At 44.2% G+C, this 16,906-nt stretch overlaps 1 protein-coding gene across 8 annotated transcripts in view; it reads right to left on the minus strand.

Annotated features, from left to right (window-relative positions):
- The window catches only part of PTPRT (protein tyrosine phosphatase receptor type T), a 469,438-nt gene that overhangs the window by 121,900 nt on the left and 330,632 nt on the right, over nt 1–16,906 (minus strand). For all 8 annotated transcript variants that reach the window (XM_063349659.1, XM_063349657.1, XM_063349655.1 and 5 more), the window contains exons 10-11: nt 4,496–4,697; nt 858–960 (exon numbers count right to left, since the gene is read on the minus strand). In XM_063349659.1, coding sequence (XP_063205729.1) covers nt 858–960; nt 4,496–4,697 — 305 coding nt within the window. The remainder of the gene's footprint in view (nt 1–857; nt 961–4,495; nt 4,698–16,906) is intronic.

Below are 16,906 nucleotides of genomic sequence, written 5' to 3' on the forward strand. Positions count from 1 at the left end.
AGTTTGTTCCTCTGGGCTGGTGCCTTTCACCGTGTACAAATTCATCCAGACAGAAGAGAGCAATGAAGTACAGAGCTCTCTAAGACGGGCTTCCACAGTCAGGGTGTGACCTGCAGCCCATCGCTAAGATGTCCATCACTAAGTCCGTCACTGCATCTCATCACTAAGAACAGGACCCAGCTCGGGGACAATCATAAATGTTTTCTGCAAGGTCCTTGCTCTATTCCAGGCGTGTCTGTGCAGCTCCCTGCTCCTAAATCTTCTACTCTGGGAGCGGAAACTGCTTGCCCACAACTGCCAAAGCCTCACTTAAACCTGAGTTCATCTTTTCTGAACTAGATCACTCTGCAACCAGGCCAGGAGCCACAGCTGGATTATAACACGAAGATGTGAGGAGCGCAGTTAAATCCAGAATCTGAACAAACGCCTGTGCAAGCATTGAAGACAGTTTGGATGTTTATAGGATAGTTACAAAAAAGACCTTGTCCGTCATGGAAGAGATGGAGGCCTGACGCCTCCTCCACCTTTGCATGGCGATGCTCAGTTGACGGCGTGACAGGACACAGCTGCACGTTCAGAAACTCCGGTGCTGCAGAGGCATCTGAAGCGATGCTGAAAGGGTAATAACCCCGCGCAATGCTATCAGTAATCCCTCCCGGAGGTTAACAGCGGGAGGCAAGTAGGTTGAGGCGTTTATAAAAGGAGACTATGAAAGGCAGAATCAACAGCAGAGCTGGCCTTTTAGTCAGCGCTCGCTTTCAGCAGCTACATTATCAGAGGAGAATGAGAGAGGCGTGAGGGAAGCCTGGGGAGGAAGGAGAGGGGAGAACTGTGAAAAGAGAAGACGAAACACCTACCTGACAGGTGCTCCCCGGGACTGAGCCGGCTTCAGCATAACGGTGATGGTGGTGTCGGTCTCATTCAGGGGGGAGTCCGTGTCGTATTCCGGCATCGACGGTGCTGCAGCAGAACAAAGAGCAACACGTTAGTTATATACCAGTTACTGCCTTTGGTAGTGATGGCAACGTAATATTAACATTTCTGGGAGACCATTTAACATTTCTCAAACGAAACATCAAAATACTTCCCAATGTTATGACCAAAATTGTCAAAACTGCTTAAATATTTGTACACTCTTTTCCTATTAAAATTAAACAGGAATCAAACACCCAAATCTTTAAGTTGGCTTTGGAAATGCTGTCTTGAATTTTTAAGATTTAGTAATCCTCTGAGACGGGATCATTCCTTCAATTTTAAAGATGAAGAAAGAAAACTGCGTGGACGTTATAAGAGAGCGCTTAGGATGAGTGAATCAGTGGCAGAGCGAAGACCAGAACCGAGGAAACCTGGCTCCGGTTCACTGTTCTGGTCACTGGATTAGATCTCCACAACTTACAGTTTTTAAGACATAGACTTAAGCTGTGCCTCGTTGATCAGGGTGTGTTATGAAGCACGAAAGATGAAAAGAGAGGAGCACAAATTAGCCAGGCTATTTTAGCACTCAAGCCCATGACATTTCACCCCAGTGCCTTAGTGATGTTGACTCAGCAGGCAGCCGTATGGCTTCCAGTGGCGTACTCAGGCCGTACCCAGCCATGGCATCCCCATTGCTTCGCTGCCATGCTCCCCAAAGCAATGTGGAAAACCACTGAATATTCACACTTAGCCAAAGTCTAGTTTCTGCTTCTGCTTTGTTATCTTCTACTAGGATCCTTTCGTGAAAGTAGGCTAGCTTTCCTTAGGAAACATATTTTACTTGTTACAGTACTTCTTCTTTCCCCAATTGTAGACATCTGTTTGGGACAATTTTTACCATGGAAGAACCGAAGAGATCATGAGATCAGAGCAGCACCAAATTTATTCCAAAGATGCACGTTTTGTTGAAGTATCTTTGAAGTATAAAAAATACAGAACAGTTCACACAAACAATTCATCTGTAACTCACAAGGGCATTGGGGGGGATCCCATAGTTAATCCTCTCACAGTGGCTTCCACTGTAATCCTGTTTACAATCGGGATTTTTATTTAAATGCCTGAAAACTGTCAAGACTGGTCGTTGCTATTATCAGCTCAGCTACTGACTTCCCTGTCAATAAGCTGGCAATGAGTTCAGAATGAATGCCAATCCCTCAACGAGGATTTCTCCGAAAAAGGTGCTCTGCATGAAGGGGAAGCAGTGCCAGGCATTTAAAGAAGATGCACGTCACCAGCGGTCTTCTATACCAGCGATCACCGCAGCTGCTGGAGATGCCACAGCAAGAATCGAGGGGACGGTGCTACAGCACAACGCAGTAGTACCAAAAGGTTGCAAGGCCAGATTGGACACCAGAAACAGGCTGGGTTCCGTCTTTACAGGCTCCATCATCCTGCTTTGAAGCAGGTTCTTCTAGCCCAGCTGCAGCGCTGCACTGGCGCCAGTAAATTGTTCCTGGTATGTTAGCTGGCTCAGATGTCTCCTCTTGGCTGTGCATGAGACCTGTTTCATTATCTTCTGGGTGAAACGCTGTGCCGGCCACAGAGAATTTACAATCTTCCTTGCAGACTCCATATAGTTAAGAAGTAAATGCAAGAAACACAGGTCTTGGCAGGACTAGCTAATGGTATTGATATAATTCAGCAATCAGAGCCTGTATTAGTCACAAGACACTGAAATAAGATACAGTCATTCTCTTGTGATCTCAAGACAGGACAGTTGTGTAGTACCTCAATAAAACCACAACTGGCAGTGATCTCTCTAAAATAGCAAGCACTACACATCAATTTAGCGCCTATTTTGCAAGATCCCAGTTCTGCCCAAAGAGAAGTCCACAGGAATTCTGACATTTAACTGTGATTAAGACATAAGTGTCTTAATTGGTGATTGAGTCACCATCCCTAGAGGTATTTAAGAAATGTCTGGATTTGGCACTTCAGGGCATGCCCTAGTGGCAGAGATTGTAGGTTGTGGGTTTTGCGTGTGTGTATGTGTGCGCATGGTTGGACTCGATGATCTCAAAGGTCCTTTCCAACCATGAAGATTCTATGATTCTATAAACACCCATATAAACATATACATATGCTACAGCATAGATGCCTTTTCTTTTAAAAAAAAATAATAAATATATAGTCTTACAAGGACATTCCAGTCAATGCAAAAATCTGTCTTCTCCCTACTGGCCTTGGCACTGCCTCTTAAGCAAGTTTAACAGTAATTTCCAAATTACATGTATAGGACTGACCGTGCAATGAGATAATCTAATGTCAGAGAGTACCCTAATGCCTGCGTGGGGTCTGCGCCTACCTATTGCGAACCAGATGTTTGGAAGGAAAAAAGAAAGGGATGATAAACCAAGCTCAGTGTGCTTACAGTTAATAATCATGCAGGCTTCTGACACAATTTGAGCGCTCACTGAATAATAAAATGTAAAGAAAGGGAATTGGAGGGAAAAAGCAGTACTATTACTGTGCTATTTATTTCTCTGGTCACAAGTGAATAGAGAGCGCGCCGTGCCTTCCCTTCCCAGCAGGGCTGCGTAAACCCTGACGGTCCCTGGGAGCTGTTACGACACATAATGGCTTTCCTTCCAGTGGCCAGACACTGGCTTTTGCGCTAAACCTTAAGGGCTCAAACCCTGCTGACGGTTAGTGGAGGGAATGGGTACGTTTTACTTCCTTAAAATTTATACTGACACTCATTACTAACAACTCGCATTTATTAACCAATTTTGAAATAGGGCAACGGAAAACAGTGCTTTGTTTTGCACTTTCCATGGCACCCAGCCATAATTTCAAGCATTACAAGTGTCCTGAACGTCTCAAATGTTTACTTTGGCTTTACTAAAATAACAGTTAAGGTATTCCAAAAAATTACAGTTTTAAACTGTGTCAGAGAACCTATTTTAGGGCTATCAATCAAATTCTACATATGTCTGCCCAATATCATCTCTACCGTCCCTTTATCCATCTTTTTTTCTGATAGCTAGCCTAAGTTTCCTTTTTATTCTAGAGACACATGCACCTTCTCTTTGCAATGCCTCCTGATTTTAGTGCCTTTCACATACTTGTCTGCCTACCTCAAGCCCTCCCTCTGCCCTTACTCAGAAAGAAAACATAAAACCAGCTTTCCTCCTTTCTTTTCAGTCTCCTTGCACTATTAATTCAATTCCTTCATTACATCCGTTTTGGTGCAATCTGAAAATAAAAGCGACATTGAAGGAGCTTCCCCAGCCATGCAGATAACACTAACAATTAATATAGAGATAGTTCATTTGTAGAACTAATGAAGGTTCTCATTTAAAATGCTCCACAAAGATATTAATGGATATTCAAGTTACCCACAAATTAACCACTGCATTTGCAACCCCAACAATCTTGGATTGTGGCCGTTTCAAAAATGTGCCCTATGAAACTTGTAGAGACACTAAGCGAAATACCTTTTTATTGTTTTATGCATCAGCTGCAGGTCTAAAGAACAAAGCCCTATAAAGTTCTTTTTTCTTCTTCTCCAAAGCAGTACCTGAAATCTTAGTTGCAATCCGTGTTGTGATGGGTGGCCCAAAGCCCTTGACTGTGCTGGCTTTGATGGTGAATGAATACGTAGTCCCTGGGTATAATCCTACAAAGAGGTGATGCGTTTCATTCCTTAGTTTGAAGACTTTCCCTCTTTGGCTGGACAGGTCAGCACTGGGATCCAGAGATCCAACGGCCTTGTACGTAATCTGCAAATGAAGAACAAGGAAAGTAAGGTGATAAGGGACCTTCTGCTCCTCGCCTTTCTCTGCTCCCGTATTTTGCCATCTCTTGAGACTAAACATTGAAAATACAAGGACAGATATTATTTCAGTACTTCCAGTGAGTGCTTCTGTGTTAATGTGGATGCTGGCAAACAAACACGACAATTTTAAAAAGGCTTTACTTAGAAAAAAACCTGATCTCTTCTCTAAAACCTCAGCATGTGCTGATTTACAACAAAAGACGCAAACAATCGCTTTTCGTTCCAAGTCTCAGAACTTCTGCAGCCAAACCAGGGTGCAGAATTTTCATGAGGATTTCCCACAAAATGCCCCACAGCATATGAAAACTTTTGGTGCAAACATGGATACATTTTCCTTTAGGTATTTTTTTCCTTCTGGCAAATGGTCTTCTCACAAGGCCCCTGAAAACAATGGGAGCCTTTTACTGATAACAAAGGTTTTGGAAGTCTTTTCCTGCGCTAAAGGGAATACGCCAAAATGAAATGTTGAAATTAAAAGGTATGTTTAAATGAAACAAATATCATCAAGCCTTTAGATAAAAGCCCTTCTCTTCTCTGAGCTTGTAAACCAGCTTCTGATATCGTTGCCCTCCCCCTGTTTTTAGCCTCAGTTTGCAGGTTTCTGTGTGGTCCCACGCCTGGCTTTTGCCGGAGAGAGTAAATCAGCGGGGTTCCAGACTTGGAGAGCCGTTCACGGATAACCCGCTGCCGGGGCTAACACACCTTTAGAGAAATCCAAGCTGAAAGCAGACCTTTGAAATTCTGCTCCAGCTCCATTATGCTCACCCATAGCAACCCTGTTGATATACAGACACTTGCAAGTAAAACTCATGACTTATTTACCAGCCAATTCCTTGCCTGCGTCCCAAATTCAATCCAAAGGCAGCTCAATTTCAACTGAGCTGTCAATATAATATAACGTGCTCCACTGCTCTCCTAACCTTTCCTGATATTATGAGATCCTCGCTTATTTGTAATGAAACACTATGAATAAATCAATGTATGTTAATACACGAAGTCTTCAATTTTTTATGAAGGACTCCACAAGAATCTAATTCCCAGCTTTGCTGAAAGAGCCTTTGAAAATTTTTAAGTCGCTTGCTGTATGACAGGTGGAAAATGTTGCGTTTTGAGGAAAAATAAATATACAATGTTTAAAAAGGGGAACTTTAATAATAACAGGATAAGTAAGAGACAGAGACTGATGCTACTGACATCAGAGAAGGGTGCGAGCGTGTGAATCCTATTATTTGGACAGAGAAGAACAATGTAGACAGAGCTGACACCCAAGACAAGGCAGAATAAGAGAAAAGGGCCCTGAATTACACCAGGCCCGCGGAGCAGCAAGAAATAACAGAGGCAGAACTCTTAAAGGAATTGTAATTACACAGCTTGCAGGTGATTTCATTCAAAACCTACTAATTTTTCCAGGATTTACAACTTGGTTTTAAATTTTTATTACTTGCCAAAAACCTGAGAAAGACAAAGATCTTAGCACAACCGTCATTAAAACAAAAAAATTAAATGCAGGGAAGAGAAATGTTGACGCTGGCTCCTTTTCCTTAGGTAAGGTAAGGACCACGCAATGCAGCATGGCACGGGACAGCATTTTGAGCGTTCTTATTGCATCAAGGTACTTCAGGGCAAGGAAATCCATGTAAAAACACCATCGGAGTGTTAGGGTGAACATCAAAGACCTTAAATGAAGAGACATGGCCCAGTCAATGCCATAACCAGATCTAGAAAGAAAAATGTATTAAGTCTGTTAGGTTGGAATGAACTGATGCAATCTGTATGCTCTATTTACAAATCAAGTGCTAGAGAAAGAGCAATTACATAAAATTCCCAAGGAGAAGCAGCAAAATAGGAGTTTGGGGAAAAGAAAGGGAGCTTCCTACTGGTGGGCCACTGAAAAGCACATTCACAGGATGCCCAGCAGAAGCCTACACCAAATCAGTGACAGTTCTTTTCAAGCACATTACACAGAAGGCTATAAATGTAAGCGGAAGATGCACTTGTCCTTGATCTTGATATAAATAAAAGCATTCAGCTACCTTCACCAGTTCTAAAATCACTACAAAAAGAGTTATTTTTCTTCATTAAAAAAACCCAAACCTATCCCCTTAAGGCAAGTAAAGCTAGAAAAGCTTTTTTTTTTTTAAAAAAAAGTCATTTATTTAAAACAAATAATAATAATAAAAAACACAACAGAAAACCCAACCCAAAACCCAGTCTTTCTTTTTCCTGTTAACTATAGCAGAGAATATGAGTACAAGGGACACTAAAACAATCTGGGTTCAACTCACAAGAAGCCGGGAAGGAAAAAACTATACTTGAGCAAGAGTACGTCCACAATTTGAGATTGTAGCGTGGTCAATTGTCAGAGACACTGCTCCATTCAAGTCACACTTCAACATTTCCCCGACATTTTTTTAGGATATATAAAGTAAAGTAAAGAGAGATTCGTGGCACAGCCAAATTGTGAGATTATTGTTACTGCAGGAGACTCTCCGTTCCAAAAGATTCCCTATTAAACCAGGCGATGCGCAGACATTCAAAGAAAGCAATACTTCCCCCCAAAACATAACATTTAACACACAAATAGTACCAGGATACAACACAGAGAATAGGAAAACAATCCTACAGAACTGTGCATGTGGTCCGGTTTCATCCAGCCCAGAAGCAGAAATACCGAAGGGACTGGTAAGCAAACCGATGTCAGCAGATGCAGCCAGTTACCGGCTTATGGCTCTCATCAGAGTTAGTCTCCAGCAATTCTCTGCTTCCCACAAGAAGAGCTCGGAATGACTGAAGTGGCAAGGAAAGTACGTACAGCTGCTGCCGGGAGAGCCCGTGTGCCCGCCTCTGTGGGTACCTTTCATCATGACCACGATAAGCTGATGTTCTCCAAGTCCCCGTTTTGCCATTTATAAAATGAGGGCTATTACACTCCTCTACACAAACATTTTGTGGTTGAGAGACTCTATGGATTTCTGTAATTGCCGAGCGCTGATGGTTAAGCAGCAAAACCACAGGTGAGACAGATGAAGTAGCCCTGAAAACAGAGCACTATTTAGAAAAGGAGACAAATCCTCTTCCCGCTCAGAGAAAAAAGAATCAGTTTTCTCTTCCAAGTGAGATATCTGCTGTTTCTTAGATATTAGCGCTACCCCAAGCGTGGATGAACACGAGAGCTCTGTCTCGGTCTGTTCCTCTCTGGGCTTGCCCCTCTTCTTACTTGATTTAAACTAAAAGTTCTGAAGCACGAGAAATTTCAGGGAATCGGACAATGAAAAACTGTCAAGAAGGAAATGGAAATTTCCAACTCTGGAGTAATTTATAAATGCACAGAAACATGTCTGGAGAAGAAATACAGCACTTTCCTAGAATAAGGAGGATGCTGAAAAAACCACCTGCTCTTCTAGTTGGTATGCTATTTATCTTAATTTCTTGTTCTAAGTGTCAAACCATTTCATTACAAAACAAACAAGAGATTCTAATCTAGAAAATGAGATGACTCAATCACTAGAAAGCAGCTGTTCTAAATTATTTTAAAATAATCTATTTTAACAACAAGCCATGTCATATAATACTTCTGTATTCCAAAAAAAAAACCCACACAATAATATTCATTTAAATGTTTAAAAACCTAGACCAAAAAAAACCAAACAAAAAACCCCTCAAAAATCTATTTAAGAATTTCACTCTGATTGAAAATATCAAAAATATTTGGTTTTACTCTGCTGCAGAATAAATGCAAATACAAAGATGAGGAAATTTCTCACAAGACTGAAACTCTATGTTTTTTAACCAGCTCCCCGGTTATCTCCCGCACAGCAGGCAGCTGCCGCAAGTTGAGAGTTGTCCTTCCTCGGCAAACTGGAATGGCTGCCCCGAGTTTGCATATCGGCTCCAGGGCAGCTTCATGGTCCCAAGGAAAAGTTTTAGTGGCCAACACTGCTGTGGTTCTCATCACAGCAAATGTAAGTGCAGGCTAAAATACAGCAAAACCAAAAAATACACATTAATAAATCCCAAATCTTCCTTGGAATCTCCTTCACTGAGTTAATGAAATGGTTCTCCAACTGAAGCAACAGCAGCAGTAAATTTGAAGTAATCAGAAAGTCAGATGGGCACAAGAAACTCGGAAGGCAAAAGAAATGTCACATTCTTACCAGAACAGGAGGGACAAAACACTGAGCCCAACATCGACCCAGCTGGACAGGAATGATTTAGTCGGGAAATGCACAGATGATTCAAGCCCCTGGTCAACTGTGCAAAATCTGGCTACTTCAGTCCAAATCCCTTGTAAAATGTAAAAGGGGTCAGCAGTACAAGTTCAAGTCTACTGGAAGTTACCAAAAAAGGTTTTATATATTTAATTTTCAAGTGTTCAGTGATATATAATTGCTGTGATGGACTACGGAGAATAAAATAAGAGCAGATGAGTGTAAGAAACGGGACGGTTAGCGAGTTCACTCCTGGTTATTTAAGCCAACATCCAATCTACGCCAGCACACTCTCAGTCCCCATTAGCAAGAAGCACCCCCTCTTATTCCATCCTCCCCTCTGTTTTTTATCCATTTTTAGAAGTTCAGAATATTAATTCCTTGAAATCACTGCGCAAATACTATGTTAACAACCACAAAGATGAAGATATAATACTGAGAGCATAAGCACAGCTCTTCTCTCCTTCACAGAGCCTAATTTAACACAATTTTCTAGGGAAATGTGAACACTTTGCTAACTGTCATCATCTGCAACTGTAAAACTTCTATTACGATACCAGGACTTATAAAACTTTCATTGTGATGGGAAAGACCACAGCAGAGTAGTAACTAAACTAGGAAGCACAGGGCTCTTTTCCATTGCAAATCTTTCTTCAGAGGAAAAAACATAATGAAAAAATCATAGAATGGTTTTGGTTGGAAGGGGCCTTAAAGATCATCTAGTTCCAACCCCCCTGCCCTGGGCAGGGACACCTCCCACCAGACCAGGTTGCTCCAAGCCCCGTCCAACTTGGCCTTGAACCCCTCCAAGGGATGGGGCAGCCACAGCTTCTCTGGGCAACCTGGGCCAGGGGCTCACCACCCTCACAGCAAAGAATTTCTTCCTAACATCTCATCTAAATCTCCCCTCTTTCAGTTTAAAACCGTTCCCCCTCATCCCATGGCTCCCCTCCCTGATCCAGAGTCCCTCCCCATCTCTCCTGGAGCCCCTTGAGGGACTGGAAGGGGCTCTAAGGTCTCCCCGGAGCCTTCTCTTCTCCAGGTTGAACCCCTCCAGCTCTCTCAGCCTGTCCTCACAGCAGAGGGGCTCCAGCCCTCCCAGCATCTCCGTGGCCTTCTCTGGCCCCGCTCCAACAGGTCCATGTCCTTCTGCTGTTGGTGGCCCCAGAGCTGGAGGCAGCATTGCGGGGGGGTGTCTCCAGAGCAGAGCAGAGGGGCAGAATCCCCCTCCTCGCCCTGCTGGCCACACTGCTGGGGGTGCAGCCCGGGATGCGGGAGGCTTTCTGGGCTGGAGTGTGCATTGTTGGCTCATGTTGAGCTTCTCATCAAATAACACCCCTAAGACCAAGAATAAAAAAGCCCCATCTTTAACCCACTTGGGTCTTGCCCCTCTGGTGTATGTATGGGCAACTGTGCATCCACGCAAGCAAAACGAGATTGTGATACTGGAATATATTATTATACAGCTTCATCGGGCGTAACTTGAATATGTCTGTTCCGCCCCAGTATCAGCCGTGGACCGGAGCACAAAACTCTGCAAGAACTTCACAATCTGCTCAAGAGGCTGAATTAATATTCCGCAGTTCTGCCTCCACTTCAGCAGCTATCACCGTCTCCAGTGCTCAGGTGCGTGCCGAATCTCTGCCTCATGCTTAGCAAACACAGACAGTAACAGAAATCTGGTGAATTTTACTCCACCTTTGCATGGTGGAGGCCGGGGGGGGGCTTTGTCCTGTGCTTTTTTAAATAAAAATATCTGAGTGTAGTTGAAAACTGGAGGTTAGAAAAAAAATCCCTGTAGAAAAAAAGAGTACATATTGTTAAAAATGTGGTAATTAAACAGTGAAACGGACCATCAAGCAGTGTGATAAATCACCCTTCAGGCTTAGACATTCCTTTGGAAGAATGTATTATGGCACGATCATGAGGCCCTAAGCTTAATACAAGAACAAATTGTGATAGAGATCTCATCACTTCGTCGTAATGGTCCTTCTTGCCCTCCACTACTAAAATCCTTTGGGAACCCTAGATGGCTGTTCAGATTCTCTTTAATCCTCTTAAATAAATAAATGAACAAGAAAGAATATTCCGCTCAAATCACAGCTGATGTATCCATTTAGCCTTCCCATACATCCGCTACATTCGAGTAAGCTTTCACGCTGATGAATAACTGAGTTGTCAGGATTTCATGTGTTCATAACCTTAAAACTGAGGGCAGCAAACTCTAATGTCTCAGGATTGAGAGCTTGCCAGTCAAGGCAAAAAAATGTGCTCGTATGTTTCCTTCCACAGCAATTGATCCCAGTATACACTCCACTTTATCTTATATCTTTTGTCATATAGAATTAATCAACCACCGCGAGGAGAATTTTGCTCTCTACAACCATATTCACCATCAAACATTAGGACTTTACGCTTCCCCTCTGATTTTAGCAATTGCAGCCTGTTTGAATGCAAATGGTAAGTACTGCTGTTAAATCAAACACTATTTTGTACATACATTATGCAACCTTATATCTATTTTCCATTTTACTGACAGCCTGCATGGCAGTTTGGGGAAGGCATTTGAAACCTGTAAATCCATTACATTATCCCCTGCATTCCCACTGATGTTTTATGTTCCCCATCTTTATAAAACAGCCCATTCTGTCTCTCCATACCCCTCACACAACACACAGCCCCTAAACTTCTGGGGATTCTTTGGAGCTGCCAGGTAGCCACTATATATACACATATATATGTATATAGAAAGCTGTTTGCCAAGGGCATGTAGCGATACGACGAGGGGCAATGGCTTTAAACTAGAGCAGGACAGGTTTAGATTAGGCATTAGGACGAAGTTCTATGAGGGTGGTGAGACACTGGCCCAGGTTGCCCAGAGAGGGGGTGGAGGCCCCATCCCTGGAGACATTCAAGGCCAGGCTGGATGAGGCTCTGAGCAACCTGATCTAGGTTGAAGATGTCCCTGCTCACTGCAGGGGGGTTGGACTAGATGACTTTTAAAGGTCCCTTCCAACCCAACACATTCTGTGATTATATATATATAAATAAAATTTTTATTTTGTTTTTTTTTTTTTTTTTTCATTTTCTCTTTTTCAAGATCAAAACCATCTCTTGCTATGCACAAGAGAGAGCCAGAATGAGGATGAGGCAGCCACTCTATGCATGACCGCACCAGGTCAGAAGCTGGGTCTGGTGTGACACCCCAACTAGTGTCTCTCACTTTACTGAGCCAGAAGAAAGTGAAGCTTTTCCTGAATAATTGCTGGTTTTTTGAACTCACTCCTGTCTTGTGAAGCAAGACCTGGAATCAAGACTTTTTTTTTTATCCATTGGTTCTTATCACATCTTGCTGCAGGCAGGGGCACAGGGGGTGGGCTGCCTGCAGAAGGGGCGCTGGGAATAAGGACTGTCAGAGGTGTCAGCTCCTCCAGCGCTGCCCAGCAGCGGGAGGCGAGGAGGGCAGCCAGCCCGGCCGACCAGAACAGCCCGTCAACTGGAGTCGCAGCCCACGCCGCGGCCGGGTCACCTCTCCCTGTCCCTGCAGGAATTGCGTGCTGCCACCGCGTCCCGGCCAGCCCCACCTCCCAGCCTGCTTTGGCTGATGGAAAAGGCCGATATCAAAACCGCTGAAATTAGAAATTAAAGCTGCTGGCATCCCAGAAAATGAAAACTGCAGATCAGTCACAGCTTTAATTCCTTTCTTTTTTAAAGGGGCCCCTCATTTTGAAAACCACTTAACTGGAGAGATGTTGCTATTTCCCAACTACATAATCCTCTCTTGAACTAGAATCGTTTCTATTTAACCAGAAGACAACCAGGCAGCCTCAGTGGTGTACAAGCCTGACTTAGTGGTCTTAAGTCCTACTTAGTGCAGCATTAGAGAAGCTCAGTACTCTGCTGTCCAGAGCCCAGTATCAGCGCACCCCCACTCACCGCGCAGCAGAACCTCTCACCAGCGTATCCCCACTCCACCACAAAGCAGAACCTCTCACCAGCGCATCCCCGCTCACTGCACAGCAAAACCTCTCACCAGCATATCCCCGCTCCACCACAAAGCAGAACCTCTCACCAGTGCATCCCCGCTCCACCACAAAGCAGAACGTCTCACCAGTGCATCCCCGCTCAACCGCAAAGCAGAACGTCTCATCAGTGCATCCCCACTCCACCACAAAGCAGAACGTCTCACCAGTGCATCCCCGCTCCACCACAAAGCAGAACCTCTCACCAGTGCATCCCCGCTCCACCACAAAGCAGAACGTCTCACCAGTGCATCCCCGCTCAACCGCAAAGCAGAACGTCTCATCAGTGCATCCCCACTCCACCACAAAGCAGAACGTCTCACCAGTGCATCCCCGCTCCACCACAAAGCAGAACCTCTCACCAGTGCATCCCCGCTCCACCACAAAGCAGAACGTCTCACCAGTGCATCCCCGCTCCACCACAAAGCAGAACGTCTCACCAGTGCATCCCCACTCCACCACAAAGCAGAACACCTCCTCGGCTGCCAGGCTGTGCTCCTGCCTGCCCAGCACCTGCAGGCTACAGAAACCAGTAAGTACCCCCTGTGCTTTCCCTATGCCACTTCCTTCAATTTCACAACAAGGTCGGCATAAAACTCCACAAATGGATGAGAAAGAAGTTTGTCACAGGCGAAATGTGATTTTCCAGGGCTAGAAATCATTACGCAATTCATAAGAGCGCAGAGATAGGGGAGTCGGGTATCAGTGGAGAGCACTGGATGCGTTTCACAGGCTTCAGCACTGCAGATGGAGGGGAGGGGGAACCAACTGAAAGGCTTCACGATTGAAAATACCTTGGGAAACAATAGGCTATTTAGTTTTTAATCTCGCTTTACATATTCCACTCCATGCTCTAGTAAAGCTACAAGAAAACTTCATTTTTCCCCAGTTCCCAAAAACAAACACAAATAAACGGATGCACTAAAGTCTGACAGAAATATCCTTGAAGTTATCCAAACATTTCCTTCATTTCCCGAGTCACTGCCTCGGGGAAGCACTGTTCCCCAAGCCAGGTGTTAAGAAGCCATGTGCAATGTGTATTAACCATGCAAATGACTTTTATGGTGGAAAGAAACCAGTTCTAGCTCATGGTGCCTCCTGGAAATGTTTTCTTTGAATTCAGCCTGACCAGAGGGCGTACAAGGTGAAGGTGTTTTACTCAGCATCTCACTTGCTACCATTTCAGGCACCACTGACCTTCCAGAAATTTTGCAAGGCTTCTCCTCAGTTCATTCTCCAGCTGGATTACTCTTACGTAGTCAACACTGAGTTTCTGAAATACATCTTTTTGAACCTGAGTGTGTGTCACTCGTAAGACACCTAACAACAAAAGCAGCTTCAGATTTGAATGCAAAGAACAGAAAAGAATAGCCATTCCCAAACATTGTTTCCCTTCCTACCCTCTAGCTGGACCTGACAACAAGAGGATCAGCAAGATGTTCTTAAAATCATGTACATATTCCTTACGCACATCAGCCCAGCAGCACCGGAGAGCATGATCCGGCTTGTCCCCGGTCACTGCACACCAGGCTAAGCTATAAAGATTTAATTGCTCCCTTCTCTTCGGTGACATCTTTTAGGATCAGGGCTTCAGCTGAAGAATGACAATTAGCACTGCCAAATTCAAATCTGACAATCCAACACCTTCTCCCTGCCTAAAATTTACTTAAGAATGAAAATCAGGTTTTTCTTCGCCACAGTGTTTTGCTCAGGGTCATTCTCAGAACCACACCTCCACGGTAAAACACCACTGCACAGACGACTACCACACGTTTTAAGCAGCTGATGCAATACAGGGAATACGTGACCAAGTAGCATCACTGTCAGCTGAAACCCAACAGCAAAGGGCAGTTACAGGTTCATGAGACAGAGCCCAAACTTCTGTTACACTGAATTTTCTGTAAATTGTTTGCTTTCTGGTATTAATTCTCCATTTAATCTTGGCAAACCTGCAGTTTCAGCAGACAATTAAAAATGTTTTCTTTTGCTTTCCAAAGGTGAAACTTAATTGGCATTTTGTATAATTGTAAGTAGCTTATTCTTCCTGGTAGAAAGATTCTGCTCCACATTCCCAACCACATGAAAACTGGCACAGTCCCCGCTCCTGGTTACAACATCACTGTCTGATAGCACTTGCCACTTACATTTCCAAGGCTGATACCGAGGTAAAGTGCAAATGATAAACAACCAGGGCCCTGGATGTGGACTCTACGTTTGATTTCAAGTTCAAAGCTGAGAGTGTCAGAGGTGGGGGACTTAGCTCTGTGTTTTTATATCAAAGCACAGAAATACTTTGTCAAGCTCACCTCCATCTTCGCATTCCAGCACAAGTCTCACTTGGGTGTAAAAGATAAGACACGAAGAGCGTAAGGAGCTCCTTCTTTTCCACATATATTATATCAGAGCTGCTTGTTTTCTTGAAGGGAACAGGAGAGGCACGATCCCTCTACAAAGCCCCTCCAGCTGTTGCATGCTGTGCTTTTTTAAGGAGTACAATATTAGAGACCATATTGTCCTCGATTGCCTGAGCTGACCTCTGCCAATAGGGTCAGATCAACCTGATAGGCATTACAAGAAAATAAATCTTTCTGGACGTAGGCTTAGGAAAGCAGGAATGCTTCCTACTGCATGGTTTTCAGCATGCATCCCACCTCCCCGACGGCAAGGGAGGCACCCGTGCAGGGAGCAGCCCCTGCAGCACCCGGCGATGCTGGGGAACACACGGGCTTCACCCATTAGAAGAAGTGGTAAAAGTCTCAATTCATTTCATAAACAAATTAAAGCATGTACATTTTTCATTACCTGAATGAAACAGGTTATTGCACATAGGAGGTGAAGGGGAAAAAAAGGTGTCAGATCAGCAAATTCAAATAAGGGACATATTCAGGGCTTCTCGAAATGGCCAAGCCTGCAGCAGACAGAGCAGGACTAACACCGAAGCACAAGCAGCACGGACGGGTCAGATCACACCTTAAACCCCAAACCGGGTGTCCTGGTTTCAGCTAGGGTAGAGTTAATTTTCTTACCAGCGGTTGGTATAGTGCTGTGTTTTGGATTTAGGATGAGAATGATGTTGATAACACGCTAATATTTTAGTTGTCGCTAGGCAGACAAGGACTTCCCAGCTTCTCATAGTGGCCTGCCAACAAGAAGGCAGGGTGTACCCAAGATGCCGAGAGGGGATCCAGCCGGGACCACTGATCCCGACTGCCCAAGGGGATATTCCGTACCATAGCACATAATGCTTAGCAGTTAACGCTGGGTGAAGGAGGAGGAAAAAGGGAACCTTCGGAGTGATGGTGTTTGTCTTCCCAAGTCACCATGATGGGTGATGGAGCCCTGCTGTCCTGGGGGTGGCTGAACACCCACCTACCCATGGGGAGCGGTGAATGAATTCCTTGGTTTGCTTTGCTTGTGCACGCAGCTTTGGCTTTACTTATTAAACTGTCTTTAACTCAACCCACAATGTTTTTTTCTCTTTTTTTCCCCTCTTCTCCCTACCCTACAGGGTGGTGGGGGGGAGTGAGTGAACGGCTGTGCGGTCCTAGCTGCCAGCTGGGGTTAAAACCACGACACCAGGCCACGTGAAAAGTCTTACAAAGGTCTTGATACTCATAAGGAACAAAAATCATAAGAAGCCTGGCTACATACCAGCAAGGTGTCAGAATACTTTCTACAAGACACCAACTGGAAGCACCTAAACAAATGTTTTTAGCCCAGCAAACCACTCAAACCCACATTTAGCTTCCTTTACTGACGAGGGACTTTTAAGTGCGGGTCTGCTCACCTCAAAAGCAGAGGATAAGTGAATTAAGCCCATAGCCGCATTCTTATCCTAAGATCAACCTGTGAAAACTCACACAAAAAATTAAAAATTCATCTTCAGTGAAGGAATCGCAGAGCATTACGGATGAAAACTCACT

Source organism: Chroicocephalus ridibundus, chromosome 12 (assembly GCF_963924245.1).
Source record: "Chroicocephalus ridibundus chromosome 12, bChrRid1.1, whole genome shotgun sequence".
In the NCBI taxonomy this organism is placed as follows: Eukaryota; Metazoa; Chordata; class Aves; order Charadriiformes; family Laridae; genus Chroicocephalus; species Chroicocephalus ridibundus.